This window comes from Thunnus maccoyii, chromosome 4 (assembly GCF_910596095.1).
Source record: "Thunnus maccoyii chromosome 4, fThuMac1.1, whole genome shotgun sequence".
In the NCBI taxonomy this organism is placed as follows: Eukaryota; Metazoa; Chordata; class Actinopteri; order Scombriformes; family Scombridae; genus Thunnus; species Thunnus maccoyii.
This window is the reverse complement of record NC_056536.1, coordinates 15,657,534-15,675,835: the sequence shown is the minus strand read 5'-3', so window position 1 is coordinate 15,675,835 and position 18,302 is coordinate 15,657,534. Positions and strand designations below refer to the sequence as shown.

Sequence of the window (18,302 nt, the reverse complement as noted above, 5' to 3'; positions counted from 1 at the left end):
TATTTTTATTTTTATAAATTTACACTGATGGATGTCGTTCTAAACAGTATCAATGTGCTTTAAAATATTAATAATTTAAAAAAACCAAAGCCATTATAATACAATATGGTTGTTTGGAGACCATAAATTGTGGTGTTAAATTGCATTATAAATTAATGTATATACAGCTACACCACAAACTGCAAACTTAAAAATGGCCATAGAGTTGAAACATTATTAATATAATGATAATACTGTATCTACAGCAGGGTTATTGGTGTAAGTTGGAATACATTGTATAAGCTTCTCTGTCACTTCTCAGCGCCTGCATGTCTGCATAACTTGCACATGAAATGTCAAAGGAACTAAAAAAAGATGTTGAAAAGGAAATTGTGTATCTGAAGTGTGCCGCAACAATCCTCAAAAGGCCGGCAGCCTCGTGAGGAACACGCCTGTCTGCGCCTCCAGCTGATGTACTGACAACTTCCTCCTTTGCTCAGCAAGGAGGGGCCTTAAAAACCTTTAAAAAAATTTCAAAACCATCAAAAAGTGCTGAGCCTCAGCGGTTATTACACTGACTGAAGATGAAGTTTTCCCTTGTCTTTCTTCTTTTATTAGGTAGGGTGAAAAAAATTGTGCCAAATTTAATGATTTTCATTTTCCAGTGCCTGTGTTGACATGTTGATGAGTAATGTTTATGTTTCAGATATCCCTCATTTAAAAGGGCAGCAGAGGATTGAGGAGTTTGAGCACATTTTGCTGAGACTCGCCTTTCCTTCAGTTTACAATAGTTACAGCAAGTCCTGCTGTAAACTCTATCCAGGAGGATGTTACGAGCTGCTGGACAGTACAGGGTACACCTGTGATTTACTGAGAGGAAGAGTGACGAAAACTGAGAGAGACGGCTGGATTGAATTCAAAATATCAAATGTGCAGATTGTGGATGGAGGCTACTACAGATGTATTGTGCTGGGAGCTCAAAACCACATCTACAAAGACTACTATGTTGAGGTGTTTGGTAAGCAGTCATGATTTTCATCGATGTGACATTTATTATGCAATAGTACAGGATGCTTGAGCAAAACTTTGTAAGATGATCATGTTTACTTGCAACACATTCATTGTAGTTTTTTTCTTAGCGTGTAAAGGAACAATTCAACTTTAATTCTAGCTGTAAATTTAGGAAGCATATTTGACATTCTTGCATTTTGCAGAAGCTTCAGGTCACCACAGAGAAGCTTCAAGTCACCACAGTGAGTCTCAGCTTCCACTGACAACAACAATCAAAGCCCCCATCACATCCATAACAGTCCCAGACTCCACTGGACCTTCTCTGGCACAGGACCACAGTGACAGTCCCAGGTATTCATTGGTTCTGTAGGTCCCTGGTCTAATAGTGCTTTCTGATGAGAAAAATAATGGTTCATCTGAACTCTGCGTCTCGTTTTCAGCATTACCTGGAGCTTTGGCCTTCCACTAGCTGCCATTGTATCCATCACAGTGATGATTTTCATCACTTCAGTGATTGGTGTCATTTGCTGCAGAGTGCAGGCAAAACGTAAACAATTGGGTAAGTAGATTCCTTTAGATGATGATCACAAAGATCTGAGTGTCCACCAATCATTTATTCATTTCTTCTGGAGTTTTGAGAATGGCTAAACAGAACCAATGCCATATTGTTTTTCTTTGTAGACAAATATGGAGAAACTCTGTGTGAGTCACTGAAACAGGAGGCCCTGGTAGGTGCTAAACTGGGAACATGTAGCCTCTGTGACTCACTGTCACTTGTTTTTAAAAGCATGTTGAATGGGAGACATGTTTATGCTTCAAACTTCCTCTACAAGACTGTTTCATGATAAAGTTTGTCTCCCCCAGGAAGCGAGTGGTGTACTCTACACAACAGTGGACTTCACAGCTCAGCAGAATCCTTCAGACCTGTATGCAAACCTGAGGATGTACAAAACACAAGCAGGAGCTGCCGACTTGGCCTGGAGCGCAGAGGATGCTGGGATGGTGGAGTACTCCACACTGGCAATCCACCAATGAAAGTGTAATTAGTTTCTGAATTTAATTTAGAACCCATTTCATCCTTTTAAAGGGAACTCCATTGATTTTACACATGAAAGTCAGTTTACTATTTTTGGAGCCTGACTCATACTAGAGACTGAATATTAGAATATATTGTTCACTGCTGCTTTGATTTGAACTATTATTTAGTCTCTTGTTCGTGCCCACATTTTATGGACATGTAATGTAAAATCTCTGATGAACCCCTTTAAGTGTATATAACATGTTGTTTGTGAAAATGATTAATGAAATAAAAAATTAAATAAATGAACTCTTTCATGCTAATTATAACATTTGTGTTGGTTTTCGTTTTCTACAGTTTAAGACCTTTCAACCAGCCAGTCCTATTCGCAGGTTGAGATAGCAGCAGCAGAGTTGTCAGATCATGTCATCTTTTGTTATAACAGTGTTTGTCCTTATCAGCTGCTTCTCTATTACAGCCTCAGAGGTCCTCTGCTATTCTAAGAGTCGCTCGATAACCTATTCTTGGTCTGTTCACAAAAAAGCTGGTGGTGATCCCTTTTGTATCCTCTGTAAAGGGTCAAGTTTCTCTTAAGAGTGAATGAATGAACACTGATTCTTATTCCTGTGACATTTCAGTGCAACACTGTAACACTAAACTTAAGATGTTTCTAAAGATTTTTAGTGATATATAATCTTGGCTGTAGTCACCACAGTCAGACTGACACATGCAGAAAAAAGTACACAGAATGCTTTTAGTTGCTATGATCTTTTTTTTAATGCAAAGGCAGTTGAAGCATGTTCAGATGTACATTTTCTCCCATTTGCACAATTTTTCAGTTATCAATCAGACAAGCACCTACAGGAAATATACATTTATAGATTATCCATCAGGTGTTTCATTTGATTACACAGCCTGAGCCAGACCAATTCTCTGGCCCTGGGTATCGAAGATGGAGTAGTACTGCCTGATGAAGACATCTCCCAGGATCCAGAGCTGCTGATTGCCCTCTCCGCCAAAGCCAGTTCTGCAACCATAGTAGCTCTGTGGAGAGACAAGAGAAAGTAGATTTATTTTCCCACCAAATCTTCATGATGTATGTTTAAAATATACAGATAATGTTCTGTTGCAGTGGGTTGTAGGGGTCAAACTGACCTGAGAGACGTAGGCAGATGCAGGGATGGTGAAGGCGTGTCCGTTCAGAGTGAAGGTGACCTCGGGCATGCTCTGGATGTTCTGGCAGTTCACTGTAGCCTGTGAGAAGAACATCACACACAGACGGTGTAGCAGCATGTATTTATTGGTATTTTACAGGTTTCCAGCTAAAGTAAGTAACCAAGTCCTACTTAATTGTTTTTATTTGAGACAAATTGACGTCAGAGCTTTAAAGTTCTGTTTACTCTGGGCATGGAAAACGGGGAAAATCTACGTCAGATGCTTTGGCATGACTTACATCTCCATTCTGGGTGGTTGAAGCTCCAACCCAGGCATTCATGTTGTAGATGTCTCTGGATGGGCCAACGATCAGGGAGGTGCCAGTGTCAATGATGGCCTGGCAGCCACCAGAGCAAGCCACAGTCTGTCCATTGATGGTAACACTGTGAGGAGGAGTAGCAGAAGGTGAATTACAGTCAAGCCAGGAGGCTTTGTGCAACTTATGTTTGTGGTTTGTGTGTTATTTTGTTTATTTCGGATGCATTTTTCAGTACCTGTCCATTTGGATCTGCCAGTAGGTAGCAGAGGTCAGAGGGATCCAGGTGATTTGTCCAGTGTAGTGGCTGCTGTCAATACCGCCGAAGACCACCTCACTGCCCTGCTGACTGTTGCTAAGAGAGAGAAAACAAACAAATGTCACATGTAAAAAGAAGTCATGGAAAACGACACACACACTCACACCCAGCAGATTTCTATCCTGTTTCTGTACCTGCTCAGGTAGACGGAGAACAGAGGCTGGGAAACCAGTCCCTGGCTGACCATGTTGTCAAAGACAGGCACAACGTTGTCGGAGGCAATGGACTGGAAGGCCAGTCCCAGGATACCATCAGCCTTCATGTAAGCCATGAAGGGAGCCTCTGACTGGCTAATTCCGAACACCTGGTTGTTCACAGAGATGCCACCCACCTGGAAACACAAGACAGCTGTCAGTCACAGCTCAATAGACCATGGAGACATGCTTGTTTGAAGAAACAGACTATGCATGTCGTTCCAGAGAGTTTTGGTTACCTCAACAATGTCACTGGCCAGACGACCGGTCATACTGCCAGTACCGTACTGGATGGACAGAGGCTGGTCGCCCCACTTGAAGGTGGAGGACTGCTGAGGGTTGAATTTCTTGTGGTTCTCTGCAGAGGAACAACATCTCTTTCACATGTGCATTTTACGACTATGTCAAGAAACTTGGACCCCCCTCATGGAGTAACTGCACTTAATGTTGTCCCGCCACTAGATGTAATAAACTGTTATAGGCTGTAAGTATTTAGATAAATAAAAAGTTGTAATACCACCAAGTAAAGGTCCTGCAATCAAATTACATAACAATTTTAGCTAAGCATAAGTACAGAATCATTAGCAGTAAAATGTACTTTAGTATCAAAGGTAAGTTTACTCATTGTGCAGAATGGCCCCATGTCAGTATTATTTTATCACTGATGCATTAATATGTAAGAAACACTTAAATGTTGTAGCTGGTCAAAGTGGAGTTACTATTACTTTAGTTTGTATACAGTTGGGTAGTTTAATCAATAAAAAGATATGCATTTTATTTGATCTGTGCTTTATATTTCACAAGATAATGTTTTAGTTAAATTATAACTGTCAGATAAATGTAGTGAAGTAAAAAGAAGAATGAAGTAGCGTGAAAAGGAAATACTCAATTAAACTTCAAGTTTGTATACAGTACTTGAGTGAATATAGTGAATTACTTTCCACCACAGTGTAAATTACAATCCAAATGTTGGAAGCAATATGTCAGTGCTACTCACGGCAGGCCTGGCTGGAGCAGTAGACTGAGGGGACCCACAGGTTAGAGGAGCCAGTGTCAAAGATGACCTTGAAGGACTGAGGAGGGGTGCCGATGGAGACCACACCATAGTAGGACAGCTAGAGGGAAGCAACACAGAGACAGGTTAAATCTGACTGAAATATAACAAAAAATATGTGGATCTATTTTGTGTTGTGAGTGAATATAAGTGTCTTTACATCATAAAATCAACTACCTGCTGTTTGTTGCATTATGTGATATACAGGTATATGTATGTCCTTCAGAATAATAATTATTAACCAAGTCTCTCTGATCTGGACTTACGTCAGCATCATTGGTCATTGGCTCAGTACCATCCTGGTAAAACTTGGCCATTGGGTGGTAAGGATACTGCTTCCTGTAGTCCTCCCACAATCCTCTCTCCTGCAGTTCCTCCCTGGCAGTCTTGCCCTTGATCAGGGGCAGCCTGCACACAGCAATGAGAATAGCAAATCAGCAAAGTGCAAACATTCAGCATTTTACAGCTAGAAAAATCAGAAAGTAACCTTCTTTCAGCTTTTTTTTGCAAGTTTAAAAGGTGTAATAGCACAATGCAATGTGCAACGAGATGGCCTTTTTCCCTCAGGAAGACCAAATGGAGAGATTGTCTTTCAACTATTCAGTCTATTCAGGATAAAAATGTCAAAGAAAAGGCCGGTTGCTTTCCAAGCAGCCAGGCCAGACTTACTTATGGAAGCACTCGGAGAAAGCCACGAGGGCTGAGAGAACGACAAGCCACTTCATCATGTTAGTTACTTGACTGTTGGACTCGATGAGTGAAGTTCCAGTGGCAGGGTCCAGCCCTTATATACAAAATATCAAGGTCGTCTCGCCAAAATGCCCTTCCACATATCTTGATATCATGCATCAGCTTTAGATAGGAAAAATGCGATAAGGTGATAAAGTGCCTCTTATCTAAGAGCAAATATTCAATTAAACAATTGAACAATGAAAACTTTTGCAGAATTATCAAACTCTTTTGTAGCAACAACATGGATCCAGATGCAATTTATAAAGTGGAACCAATATTTTATTAGTTGTTTTTACAGTATATTGTGAAAGTAATTACAATTTAGAAAATTATGCTTGACACTGTGTAGAAATCATTCTCTGAAAGATTTGTGTTTTACTGTTTCTACTGTATTTGTGTTTTACTGTTTCTACTGTTTAAAAGAAAATCCTTCATGCAAACAGGTGTAACAATGCTAATATATAGTATATTATACAGTGCTGCTTGAAAATTTGTGAACACTCTAGCATTTGCTCTATTTCTGCATAAATATGACCTAAAATGTGATAAGATTTCCATGCAAGTCCTAAAACTAGATAAAAACACTTCAATTAAACAAATGAGACAAAAACCTTACACTTGTTTGTTTATTTATTGAGAAAAATGATCCAATGTTACATATTTGTTTGTGGCAAAGTATGTGAACCTCTGGGATTATCAATTCATTTGAAGGGGAAATTAGAGGCGGAAGTTTCAATCAATTGGATGACAATCAAGTGTGAGTCAGGGAGGCCCTGCCTTATTTAAAGAAGAGAAATCTGACTCCTCACTATCAAAGTCTGAGCTTCACAACACAGGTTTGTGGAAGTGTGACATGGCTCAAACAAAGGAGATTTCTGAGGACCTTAGAAGAAGAGTTATTGATGCTCACCAAGCTGGAAACGGTTACAAAACCATTTTTCAAAGAGTTTGGACTCCACCAGACGACTGTCAGGCAGATCGTGTACAAATTGAAGACATTCAACACCATTGTTACCTTCCCCAGGAGTGGTTGAACAACAAAGATCACACCAAGAGCAGGCGTGTAATAGTCTAGGAGGCCACAACAGACCCCAGGGTAACATCTAGGAAACTAAAGGTCTCTCTTGCAGTGGTTACAGTCAATATTAATGAGTCCACCATCAGGAGAAGGTGTGCATGGCAGAATTGCAAGGAGAAACCCACTGCTCTCCAAAAAGAACAATGCTGCCGTCTTCGGTTTGCTCAAGACCACATGGATAAGCCAGAAAGTGATTGGAAAAATGTTCTGTGGATGGATGAGACCAAAATCAAACTTTTCGGCTTGAATGAGAAGCAATATGTTTGGTGATGAGCAAACACTGCATTCTAGCATAAGAACCTTAATCCATCTGTGAAACATGGTGGTGGTAGTATCATGGTTTGGGCTGCTTTGCTGCCTCTGAACCAGGACAGCTTGGAATCATTGAAGGAGCTATGACTTCTGAGTTGTACCAGTAAATTCTATAGGAAAATGTAAAGGTATCCGTCTGTGAACTGAAGCTCAACAGAAAGTGGGTCATGCAGTGAGACAACAACACTAAACATACAAGTCGTTCTACCAAAGAATGGTTAAAGTAGAAGAAATGTAATGTTTTGGAATGGCCGAGTCAAAGTCCTAACCTTAATCCTATAGAAATGCTGTGGAAGGACCTGAAGCATGTAATTCATGCAAAGAAGCCCACAACATCCCTGAGTTGAGACTGTTCTGTAAGGAGGAATGGGCTAAAATTCCTCCAAGCCGATGTGCAGGGCTGATAAACAGTTACTGGAAATGTTTGGTTGAAGTTATTGCTGCAAAAGGGGGTCACACCAGTTACCGAAAGCAAGGGTTCACAAACTTTTGCCTCACACAAATATGTAAAATTGGATACATTTCTTCAATAAATAAATGATTAAGTTTAATGTTTTTGTCTCATTTGTTTAACTGGGTTCCCTTCATCTAGTTTTAGGACTGATAATGTTTTTGGTCATATTCATGCAGAAATAGAGAAAATTCACAAACTTTCAAGCAGCACTGTATATGTGATATATTTTCCTTAGCTCAAAAAGTCGTTTAAAGCAACTGACCTTTATTATCTGATTATTCATTTAAATACTTATCTGGAGATTTGATGTCCATATTTTTTGTTTGACATTGATATGGAAATGTTCCACAGGTTTTCCAAGGTGTGAACTGAGATTACACAGGGCCAGGTCATCTGATAACGATATAATACACAAAATAAAGACAGGGAAATGGCTTATTTTTGGATTTTTTTGTTGTTTGTCAACTTCTTTAACTTCTTTTGTAATAATACAAATACTTTTAAGTAATGCTAATACTTCTAGTAATAATAATAATAATAATAATAATAATAATAATAATAATAATAATAATATATGATTTATAGCAAAGTGAACTGAGGATTCACTAAGGATTCCTTTACTTTTTATTTGTGTAAGGAACATTTTTATCATATCAGTTTGAGCAGCTTGGTTTTTGCTTACTGTAAAACAGAAGGCAAGGGATTCAATATCTTACACAAAGACACTAAAGCAGCCTCTTATCATAACTGCCTTGTTTTCACTTAAAAATGACATCTATAACATGATAGAAAAATATGTATAATCTGCAATGGTAGCAGAAAATGTCTGTGAAGCTAAGTCACAAAGATTCTGTTTTCTTTCAAACCATCTTGTGCACAGAAATATGATGTCACATTGCTGACTTATTCATTTTATGATAAAATATATAGCTGTTATAGCTTGTTATGCTCCAGTGAAAAGTCTCTTTAAAAAAGCCAAAACGATAAAAACATCTAAAATCTGTTGGAAATGTTCTTGTGGATTTGCCCTTTGTGTGACATCTGCAGTAATCAGATGTTTGGCAAGAGTCAGATGCCTTCAGTCGTTAGTTCACTTATTTTGCAAAGTCATGAATTTGCACAAAAAGCAAAAAGGCAGTGAAACTCTGATTATGACCTTCAGTTTATCAGACTGATTAAAACCACTTGATACCTCCATCCCATAATATGTTTAATCAAACAACATTAACTGAACATGGGGGGAAAACAACCTTCACTTCACACGCATCCAATGACAATGTTGTTATACTTTTATTGGCAACAATATATAATAATACATTTATCTTGATAAATTAACATAAAACGAGCATGAAAACAAAACAGCAAATGTTTTAATGGTTCACAAATAGCTTCCCGAGGAACATTGTTTTTATCAAGTAAAAAGTGTCTGATGCCTACTGTGGCTCTGGATAGTAGGTTACACTGTGTTAGCATTTCTTTTTCTGTCCCTGTTGTGTGCATTTATAGAATCAAAACTATGTATTATAGTGCATACGGTACACAAATGAAGAATACAGTCAGTGAAGAGGAAATATGTGTTTCATCATCCACAACCTGTTCAAGTCTTCACTGTGAAATGTTGTTTCTGCTGTGCTCTTCTTCATTTGAATGTCTGGGCATCCATTAAAAGTCCATGTATTTGAAGTCATCAGTACATCTGTACTTGCTATCAGCATACCTGGTGCACACCAAGTGGGGCAGACATGGGCAGGTGTGATGTTGTCTTTTCCCTGGGTAGGGCATCTGGAAGAGGGAAAGAAAGGGAGGGAGGGATAATCTGACATTTTAAATCCTTTATTGACACGGCTGACAAGTGGAGCCGCAGGTTTTAAAAAGCTGCTGTTTAAAAGTCTGAATTCAGAGATGAACGTGGTGTTAACAGAACTGATTTTGCCATCTCTAAACGATCCAGAGAGATGTATGGCTCTGATTGCCAAGCTCACAGTGAAGAAGATCAATAGCCTCTGCAGTTATCAGCAGCTTTTCAAAGGCTTCTGCCAACCTGCCAGCACTTGATATAATCTTAATTTCCGCTAAACAAGTGTGGGCCAGAGAGAAAAAAGAGTGTGTGTGTGTGTGTGTGTGTGTATGTGTGTGTGTGTGTGTGTCGGAGAGTGTGATGCAGGAAGATAAGTGACATCACATTTCTGCCCACCTTGTGGCTAAAGGGGTGGCATTCATCCCCTTCCGCACCTCTTGGGACACACATCCTCAGACCCCTCAGCCATAGACTGACGGCACAGCACAGACCCAAACCACACTGCACATCTCTCTCACAGGCCTGGAGGGAAGATAGAGAGACGAGGTGAGAGAGACACAGACAGTAAATAATAAAAGAAGCAGACAAACATGCAGGAGAGTGCTTTTGATGCCATTGCATTGTTTTTATTTTTATTTATGCTAATAGGGATACCCTTTTATGTCCAAATCTATTTCACATTACTTATTGTATTAGAGATGGCCTCTTATGTTTGTGCAGTGAACACCATTTTATCCATTGCCTGTCATTTTCCTAATCCATTTACAAATGAATATCAGTCAGAGGACTGGGATAATTTCCTCTCTTTTTCCAGTGGACTTGAAGCGGATGAGGATGTGGTCTCCAATCAGTCATGTGTAATCAAATTTTACAAAATTAGCCAGAAAAGCGTGTGGTCTTTGCATATGTATAGTTTTTGTATATTCATATATACTTTGGAAATGAGGAAATCTGACCAAAAATCAAAACTCAAGGGATAGTAGCAATGAAACTGCATATTGAAGTTTGAGCATTCTTTCCATTGCATACACAGAAGCAGCGTTCAAACAATTAGACAATTAATTAATCAATCAGTTGATCAAAAGAAAATTAATTGCCAACAATTTTAAATTATAATAATATTTACTTGTTGAAGTCATTTTTCAAGCAAAACCAGCAAACATTTGTTGGAACTGGCTCAGAAATCTGAGGGTTTTCTGCTTTTCCCTCCTGTTTTATATTGTTGTAATATTGTTTAATATCTTTGGGTTTTCAAAAAAAGCCATTTCAAGATGTCACCTTGTGCTCAGAGAACTTGTGATGAGCATTTTTACAGAATTTTACATGTTACAGAATAATTCAAATGATTTGATAATGAACATAATCTAAAATCTGATGAAATAACAGAAACCTCTCTCTCACCCCTGTGATGACGGCTCCTCTGGACCAGCTCAGAGACACCAGGAGAAAGGACAGCAGCACCACCCTGAAGCCCATGACAGCAACAGGAGAACTGGACTCTCTCAACACCCTCAACACTGGACAGCAGCTGTTATCGGTCCCTCTGCTACCTTGCACTGGATCCCCGGCGTTCCAGACGGTCATGAAGGTTCCCAGAACTCCTCAGAGGGGGGAGCCACACACTCTCCCTCTCTTTATCCACCTCCAACCCCCACCCAGTGCTCTCCACGCCTGTCTCCTCAGAATCTTCGTCATCTTATTCATCCAAATGACGGCTGATGGAGGCTCACATTAGTCCCCTCTACTTGTAGATCTTTGCCTCTTGTAGGGTTTAACCATACATCTGCTCTAATGCAGCTGCTAACAGAGTTTTCATGACCCGAGTGATTCAAACTAAGAGAGCAAATGGAAAACTGCTCAACGGCTGATGACATTCATATAAACTAAAAATGAATCTGACACCTCTTCATGAGAAAAAGGCCACAGGTGCCAAGACATCCTGAGTTATTGTTCTGTCTGAGGCAGCCAGGAAAAGACAAATTAACATCAAAGCCATATAATGAGTTTACTGATATTAGCATGGGCTGACTCATGGGCTGGGCTTTATGTTTAGAATTTATGAGCTGGAAAGTTATATTCCTTATTTTAATGTGGGATGTGTGTGCCATGATGTGATGTACTGTTTATCCACACTGAGAGAAAAAGGTCTATACGTTTAAAAACTAATCTGGATTGTCACATAACCTACTCCATAATCTATGTGAGGTATATGATCTTAAGGTGTCAAATATGAGTTTTGACTGTAAAATGTTAATCCTGTTCAGTGTCAGATGTGGACTTTTTGAGTGAAGGAATAACTTGGTTCATAAATTTTGCCCCTTTAATTATTCCTGGTTCATTTGAGAACAAATTAACCATAATGCTAAAATTGTGAACAAATTTAATTTGGAGAAATTCCTTCTATACCTCACTGATATTGCTTATTGAACTATGCCACCAGAGTATAAATATTGAGTCTTATTTGTGCTAAATTATATAAATAATTGCAGTACCCCTGAATTATATTGCCTATTATACAGTATATGTCAGGATGATGATACAGTGCACTATGAGTCAGACCTCTATTTTGAATTCAGCTCATTTGCAGATTTACTGTGGTTGTAAAGTGGCCATATGCTGCAAATGATGGGATCTAGTGTTAATACCAACTGACCTTGGAACAAGATTGAATATTCCTTGCATGTGTGTGTGACGAGGGAATAAAGATATCACATGTAAGTGGATATTGTAAATGATTCTGCATGCATAAACTTGTATGTGTGTTTGCCTACGTGCATGCTTGGACAGTGATGGGCAGCAGGTTGTCAGCGGAAGCGGCCGGGCTCTGATTTAAGCTGTACAAAGAGAAATATGAGTGAGAGAAGAGCAGAGGTAAAGATAGAAGAATCATAGGGGAGGAGGGGGAGTGTACCCCATGGGTTAGTCAGCAGGACATTACCCTGCTGCTGTGCAGGTGATGGATTCCTCCAATGCGTCGGCCACATAATTACATTCACCCGTTTCTGCCCTGTCAGCAGGAGCACTGAACCTTCCCCGTCTTGGGACTGGCAGCAGAAATCATGCAGGGAGGTGAGCCCAGGCAGTGGCCTCCAGCTAACTTTTAAAGAAAACAGATTAACAAATTACACCAACAAAGTGCTGCAGAAAAACAAGGTACCTGGCTTGTACTCATAATATTAATACAATATTTCATGCTCAATAAAGGACAGTATTTGGACGTTTGTTATCTTTAGCTTGTTTGTATGTTGATACATGTTTAAAGTGTTAATCATGCTGCCATTGTGAATAATGTCTGTACCACCCTGTTATGATTGATCAGATGTTAACTGGGATGGTGGAGATGATTTTATTTTCTAGAGATGATATTCAATTGTCAGCGATATGAGTGTTGAACAAGGACTTCATGTGTCTCCAGACTGTTTTATGACTGAGGAGCATGTGACACTGGAGCTGTTTTAGGCAACCTCAGCTCATCTGATTGTGCAATCTTTGAGAACAGAGTAGGAACTGGGTTATCAATAAAGATTATACAAATAGGAGGAAAAAATAACTCCAGTAATCTCATTTTATATTTATGCAACTCTATAATATCCAAATCAATTTCTCAATGGGGCTGGGTTGAAGAACATGACATATGAATGATGAAATGTGAGAGTTGCAGGGTTTCATTATGTAACTGATCCAGTTTTGGGAATGATTTCAGTGAATGAGGACCTAGCCATGTCGAAAGAGCCAGGAATAATAATTACATCTACAGTATATTAAGCTAATACATCAAATGCAGAAAGCAGAGTATGAAATCTCTGTCAGACACATAAACACTAGGCCATCCAGTTAGCAATATATGCCTATAGCTTTAAAAAAAAATTGATATAAACTTTAAGAAGAACATTTATCTATCATGTGCACAACTTAGATGAATAATAACACATTATTATATATGTCACACACAGCTCCACTTTTTGCATCACTTTTTTGGTGTGATAGTTTTTTGTAATCGCTTTTCATGCCATTTGGTCCTCACAGGGACTCTTAGTGCACGTGACGGTCAGCTGACTCCACCCGGAAGCTCTGAGAAAGCAGACAACCACAACAACAAACCTTCAAACTTGAATTTTACAGTTATTGGGATAGTTAATCATGGAGTCGACCCTAGAGCAGCATCTTGATGATACGTAAGTTAATAACAGGTCGTGTTTCAGTTTGTATTTTAAATGTTTGGACGTTAAAAGACGAGTTTTCGCTCTTTGTCTGTTTGTGGCAGAATGAAGAATCCAGCAGTTGTCGGAGTGCTTTGTACGGATCAACAAGGACACAACCTGGGCTGTAAGAAAACACTGACTTACTTGTTCTGTCTGAGGTTTAAAGGAAGATGCTTTTCAAATGTATTCACATCAAACTTGCTTTTTTAATTTCTTTTTTTTTTTTTTTTTTACCGAGGGCAGAGTAAAAGTATCTGTCAGAAAAATTACTTTTAAAAACACCCCAAACCCAAGTACTAATGCTTCTATATATACATGAATAACTGAATAATATAATCGACTAGCTGATTATTCTTCCACTGTTGTTTTATGCAACCATAAGTAAGTTTCTCAACTGTTTAAACACTCTTAAGTCACAAAACATTAAAGGACAGGTTCACGGTTTTTCAAGTCTGTCTTAAAACAATAATCAGAGCCCAAATGAACATTGAAACATGTTTTTCTTGCTGTAATCATTCCTGCTGTTCATATTGACCATTAGAAGATCTCTTCATAATGCACTTGCAATGTAAGTGCAAAAATGTGTTTAAAAGTGTATCTGAAGCTAATATGAAGCTTCATCCATCTAAATGAGTCAAATCAAGTAGATATCCTTCAGCGTTACAGTCTTTTTAGTGCCAAAGTCTCTCTTTTTGTTACTTTACTTCCACCACGTCTCAACAGGGAAACACTGTCTGAGGAAACACAAAGAGGGAATTTGATGCTAAAAAGACTGAATGTGGCAGATATCCACTTGATATGACTAACTCAGACTGATGAAACCTCATGTAAGCTTCAGATAAACTTTAAATGCATTTTTGCCCAAAATGACTGTGTAGACACACTGTGGATTTTGGCCTCCATCAGTTACATTGAAAGCACATTTGAAGGAGATCTTTTAGCAGCCAGTATGAATAGGAGGAATGATTACAGCAAGGAAAACCTCTTTCAGTGTTCATTTGGGTTCCTGACTGTTGTTTCAAGACACTTGAAAAACAGTGAAACTAATCACCACATCAGTTTATACTGAGCAGCAATTTGTCCTGTGAAAGGTTTTCACTCACTCAAACATTTAACTTGTGTCGAAAGCAAATAATCTAATCAAAAAGTGCATCACTGCCACCAAAATGAAATGTCCCTTTATGATTGTTTAAATCAAGACAGCCAAACATCAAATGAACTGTGTCAGTTTGACATAAGACATTAGAATTGTTTCCTTAGGTCATTTCTCATTGAGACTTACATACAGTGACCCAATAATAAAGTCAAATCTTCTCAACTGAATACAAACACCAGTTTCAACAGTTCATTCACAAGTTTCTCAACTGTCAGTGATCATTTTTCTGGTATGTCCCCTATTCACATGAAGCAATTTATATATGATGTAAAACAGAAAATACAAAAAATGGAAATACAGTAACACAAATATCTCAATACAACAAATACATGTACAATAGGTAATATTTGAAAATTAACAACAAAATGTAAATTCTCTTCAACACTTAATGGTATTCCAACCTCTCCTCTCTATCTGATCACAGCATTTTTAAAATCTCATATTTGCCCCTATAATACACAAGAACATCTTTGGCATGGTGCAGCCCTCTTCTTCATGTCTCTGCTGTAACGTCTTCACAGACATCGTCTGTCTTTTCCTCAGTGTCCTCCTCTCCCTCTGACCAAACACATCACATACAGTTTACTTTTATATATTTTTACTCTGTATGAGAGGTCTGTTGTCCATCTGTGATGTAACTGTGGCACCAAGATGAAACTCGCCCTCTGTGTGCAAAGTTTAGAATTAAAAGTATTTGAGAAATGATAGCTGATGAGTTGCACCAGAAAGCTACAATTGGTAGCATGTGATACGCTGCATGAAAATTGAAAGTATAATATTCTACAATTTAGTTTAATATACTGTTTGTGAACATGTCTGGGAGTAACACAGTTCAACAGAAAACTACTCAATGCATCACTGGGTTGAAAATACTTACACGTTTGAATTCTGTGTTAAAAGCTACAACAAATGCATATACTTTAGAATTTCACAGTGTCTTGACTGAGAAAACTGTATGTAAACTATTGTCAGCTCCGTTAAAATCACCCTAAACCTCCAAAATAAGTAAAAATGCTTCAAATGGAAGATGCATGTTTTTGAATTTGTGTAAGGCAAACAACTTGCCACCCATCTTATTGGGTCAACTTCTATCAGTCTGATGTTAATCATATTCACAAAGTTAATAATTACATGTTACTGGGAATTACTCATGGAGAAATAGCGCTAAATAACACGGTCAAGCAAAATGTTCAGTAATCTTGCTGATAAATAAATAACAAAGTAAGGTCAAGTAATGTCTCACTGCCTGCTGTGCAGTACTGAATACTACCAAATACATTTATTTTACTTACCTTGTATCATTTTAGGACTTTTAATTATCTCTCCTGAAGGATCTGATCACATTTAAAATGAGGAAAAACACGAGACACTAAAACTGAGACTGCACCCAAAGTGCATTGAAGCTCTAACTACCAATAACACAACAGAGATGCATTTGGTCACATACTGTAAACCAAAGTGCTACATACATAGAAATACAACACTGAACATTTCACAGGCTGCTCATCCAAAACAGGAGTCAGCAGGCAGCTCTGACACTGATGTCCTGGTCAAATATGGATTGTTAGAGATTTGAGAGAGACGATTAACAAGCTTGTTAAGTAACACTCTTTCTGGAAAAATATTACTAAAAGTAGTGATGAGATTTTACATTTGCTCGTTGGAAATTATTTTTTAATATGAAATACAAGGCTGTCATAATATAATTCATTATGTGAAAAGGTAAAAAAGATGTTGATTTGACTTAAATGCTTCAGTGTTTCATCATTACTGTACAGTGATACTCTTTAATATCTGACGTCCACCAGGCCGCGGTTCCCTGTCTGATGAACATGGCGGTGTTGTTTCTGTTTTGGCCAAACAAGCCGCAGCTCTCACCAGAGACCCAACAGACTCTCCGACTGTGTGTCTGGAGTCTGACTCCGGGTGAGCACTGACGCAAACCTTTTGTCTTTTTTGCCTGACTGCCTTGTCTCCATCTCTGTGAATTTAAGAGGTTTGTGTGTAGTGGTTTTGATTAATTCGTGGGGAGATCAATAAATCTAGGAAAAACTGTTGAAAGAGCTCGAGTGTCAAAGATTGAACATTTATTATGTGAACCTCTTGTGTTCCAAGTCTTGGCAAAGGAGTTTATTTTCATTTGCGTGGCTGTGCTGCCACCTTCTGGAAAGTGCAGAATATTATCTGGAGCATCGGTATCAGATATTAGAAATAAGTCATAATGAGCTGTTAGACCTGACAGAGATTGTATACATACTATAGATGCCTCTGCCATGTCACTGCGACATGTTGGTAGCTTTATGGGTACAGCAGGATTACAGTGTGTGTCAACATGGTGTAAATCAATGACATGATGACTCAGACAGATATTACATTACAAAACAAAATATAACTGTAAATGTATGTAGACCATCAATCCTCAGCTGGTGAGGTGACTCCTCAGTTCTCTTTATTAGTGATGAAAAGCTTTTAGAAATACATCAATAAGAAGCCAAATTATTGTCATTGTGGATTTGAACAAAATCAGAGTTTAAAGCTGAATATCAAATGTCATGTGAAGATATTTCTTGTCTTTAAATTGCACATTTATGCAAAAAAAAAAAACAACAACCAATCAACAAAACATAGACTGAACAGCATTTGCACTTTGGGAAAATATAACCGATGATGATGATGATGATGATGATGAAGGAGACTCTGAAAATAGATGTTATAGTTGTTACATCATGAATAATAGCAAATGCTTGTTCTGGGAATTTGATCAGAGTGTCATGTTGATCAGTCATATAATAACTAGTCATTCATGGTACATAATATGAGGGATGAATGACAAGTTATGATGTGATTTATCAGATAAAACAATGCGTTTTTTCAAACGTTGTCAACCTGACCGATCTCGCTCACTTGTCTGTACAATTATTGTTCATCAGGTGAATGTTTGACTCTTCATTGTGTTTGTTTTGCAGAAACATCCTGGTGAGGAGTCATGGCACCATCACAGTAGCTGTTCACAAGATCGCATCTTAAAGACTCACCCAGGAATGTTTATTGTAAAAAAGAAAAAAAAGTACATGTAAACACACCAACGTATGATCACATAAACATGATGTATTTAGACAAAGGTCTTCAGGTCAAAGAGTAAGATGAGTCTCTAGTATATTCAGCTCCCATATTTATACCAGACTGCTTGCTAATTTTCTAATACATGAAGTGTGATTTCTTGCTTTTTTTAAATTAATATACATCAATTTGTCAGTAACGCTATTTTATTGATGTCGTGTACAGAATAGGCCCTGTATCATGTGGTTTACAGTAATGTTGATGGTGTGTGTGTGTGTGTGTGTGTGGGAGAGAGAGAGAGAGAGTGTGTGTGTGTGACTTTTTGTTGACATCCATATCCTTTAATCCAAGCCACTCATTCACAGGATAACAACCCTTAATAAACTTTAACTTGACTCCGTGTTGCCCTCTTTCGTGTTAAGGATTCATTATTTTCTCCTTTGCTCAATGTTTCATGGTTGACC

At 38.3% G+C, this 18,302-nt stretch overlaps 4 protein-coding genes across 4 annotated transcripts; 2 read left to right on the top strand and 2 right to left on the bottom strand.

Annotated features, from left to right (window-relative positions):
- The first annotated feature begins 543 nt into the window (after nt 1–543).
- Nucleotides 544–1,360, top strand: LOC121895705. The gene is made up of 3 exons (XM_042409127.1): nt 544–597; nt 686–997; nt 1,194–1,360. Exons 1-3 carry the CDS (start codon nt 564–566, stop codon nt 1,358–1,360), a joined length of 513 nt encoding a protein of 170 aa, XP_042265061.1. The 5' UTR covers nt 544–563.
- A 1,414-nt stretch (nt 1,361–2,774) lies between these two features.
- LOC121895849 (pepsin A-like) lies at nt 2,775–5,787 on the bottom strand. The gene is made up of 9 exons (XM_042409340.1): nt 5,716–5,787; nt 5,313–5,454; nt 4,990–5,107; nt 4,232–4,350; nt 3,933–4,129; nt 3,718–3,834; nt 3,462–3,606; nt 3,164–3,262; nt 2,775–3,052 (listed from the first exon to the last, which is right to left on the bottom strand). Exons 1-9 carry the CDS (start codon nt 5,772–5,774, stop codon nt 2,915–2,917), a joined length of 1,134 nt encoding a protein of 377 aa, XP_042265274.1. The 5' UTR covers nt 5,775–5,787; the 3' UTR covers nt 2,775–2,914.
- Nucleotides 5,788–9,046: 3,259 nt separating this feature from the next.
- prok1 (prokineticin 1) lies at nt 9,047–11,421 on the bottom strand. The gene is made up of 3 exons (XM_042409963.1): nt 10,822–11,421; nt 9,817–9,942; nt 9,047–9,404 (listed from the first exon to the last, which is right to left on the bottom strand). Exons 1-3 carry the CDS (start codon nt 11,002–11,004, stop codon nt 9,285–9,287), a joined length of 429 nt encoding a protein of 142 aa, XP_042265897.1. The 5' UTR covers nt 11,005–11,421; the 3' UTR covers nt 9,047–9,284.
- A 2,028-nt stretch (nt 11,422–13,449) lies between these two features.
- Nucleotides 13,450–18,233, top strand: lamtor5 (late endosomal/lysosomal adaptor, MAPK and MTOR activator 5). The gene is made up of 4 exons (XM_042410299.1): nt 13,450–13,595; nt 13,685–13,746; nt 16,587–16,704; nt 17,745–18,233. Exons 1-4 carry the CDS (start codon nt 13,561–13,563, stop codon nt 17,803–17,805), a joined length of 276 nt encoding a protein of 91 aa, XP_042266233.1. The 5' UTR covers nt 13,450–13,560; the 3' UTR covers nt 17,806–18,233.
- Nucleotides 18,234–18,302: the final 69 nt, after the last annotated feature.